The sequence below is a fragment of the Mizuhopecten yessoensis genome, unplaced genomic scaffold (assembly GCF_002113885.1).
Source record: "Mizuhopecten yessoensis strain PY_sf001 unplaced genomic scaffold, ASM211388v2 scaffold711547, whole genome shotgun sequence".
NCBI classification, from domain to species: domain Eukaryota; kingdom Metazoa; phylum Mollusca; class Bivalvia; order Pectinida; family Pectinidae; genus Mizuhopecten; species Mizuhopecten yessoensis.
The window spans coordinates 46-1572 of record NW_018477680.1 but is presented as its reverse complement, the minus strand read 5'-3'; the positions used below and the strand labels follow the sequence as shown (position 1 = coordinate 1572).

At 37.6% G+C, this 1527-nt stretch overlaps 1 protein-coding gene across 1 annotated transcript; it reads left to right on the top strand.

Moving 5' to 3' along the window:
• Positions 1-292: 292 nt before the first annotated feature.
• Positions 293-1320, top strand: LOC110440835 (isoleucine--tRNA ligase, mitochondrial-like; the record flags this gene model as incomplete). The annotated part of the gene is made up of 3 exons (XM_021483962.1): positions 293-453; positions 871-973; positions 1230-1320. Coding segments are annotated over 3 exons (355 nt in total), but the record flags the coding sequence as incomplete, so codon positions are not given.
• Between the last annotated feature and the right edge of the window lie 207 nt (positions 1321-1527).

The window sequence follows — 1527 nt, the reverse complement described above, 5'->3', positions numbered from 1 at the left end:
GGGGGGGGGGGGGGGGGGGGGGGGGGGAATAATTGTAAAATTAGCTTTGGCAAGGAAAGTTGAACTATTGTAGAATAAGTCTGAATAAGGACCATTTCAAAAATTGGATGTGAAAAAAAGTAAGATGATTAAAGAATTTTTACATTCGCTGTATCAGAATTCTGTATCCCATGTCTATGAAATAAGATGAAAATACACGTAGCAGACATAGCCTCTACACAACTCAAATGCATTTCGTAGGACAAAATTGTCTATTAGATAGCAGTTAATTATTTGTTTCTTGTTCTCACAGGAAAGTTTGAAATCAGTAGAAATTAGTCCCAAGTCCTCGGAGCAGGGGATGTTAACACAGTTGGGACAACGTACTTACTGGTGTATCTCCCGTCAGAGGTCCTGGGGACTTCCTATACCTGTGTTCTACCACAAAGTCACCGATGAGGCCCTCATCAATAGGTAGGTCTGCATGTCATCAACAGGTAGGTCCACACAAGGTGTGGTTAAAAACACTACAATTTTCATAATATTTAAAACCTCCTATATACAGAAACTTAAAAAAAAAATGAATGACCTCCTTTTGTACTGTAATGTGCAGTGGTTATGCAAAAGGCTTTAAAAAGTAATAAAATCACATTTTTCCAAAGCCATTAAATACATACTTCTTAAAATCCCAATAAAATACTGCAAACATACTTATTTAGCTGTAGTCTTATTTTAGCACCTTTGCACTGTAAATATAAAGTGCTAATTATGATGACACTGATTGAAGCTCAGGTATATTTTTTTTATTGCAATTCATCAAGGTGCTAATCTGATCAAATTTGACAATGTGCCAAAACATATTTTGGATAAACTTGTACTCTTTGTCCACAGCCAGACAATTGACCACCTGAAGCAGCTGTTTACCAAGCATGGCAGTGACTGTTGGTGGACAATGTCTGAGGAGCAGCTTCTACCCAAGGACCTGCTTGACCAGGTAACTTGTGATCTAACTGAACAAACTGTTAAAATGTTAAGTTAGCTGGTTCATTTTCACTTCATTCAATATCAGTCTGCAAGTCTTGGAATACCTTTGCTGACATTCACTGAGGTACATATTCTATGAACCTACAGCTTATTTTACAAAGTTAATGGTATACTGACTCATTAAACTACATTTTCCAAACATGGACAGAATGCACTAGTAATGTAAGGTTTAAGAATTTGCCTGACACATTGAGCTTGGATTATAGATGGGAGCTAGCTGGTCGGATTATAACAAGGGCAAGGACATTCTGGACATATGGTTTGACAGTGGCTCATCCTGGTCTGTACTACGCAAAGGTGAGAATATCTTCTGTAGGTTAATATCAGCGAATAGTCTTAATCCTACTTAGAATAGTAATGCATGGTTTTGTTTGTCTGTCCATTCTTATGAATGACGACAACAGCTTTCTGTCCATTTTATTATCATGGTGCACGTGTGTTTACTAGCTGCCCAAGACACTATAGTTTTATTGTCTACACACCTCAAAACACAGACAACCTTGT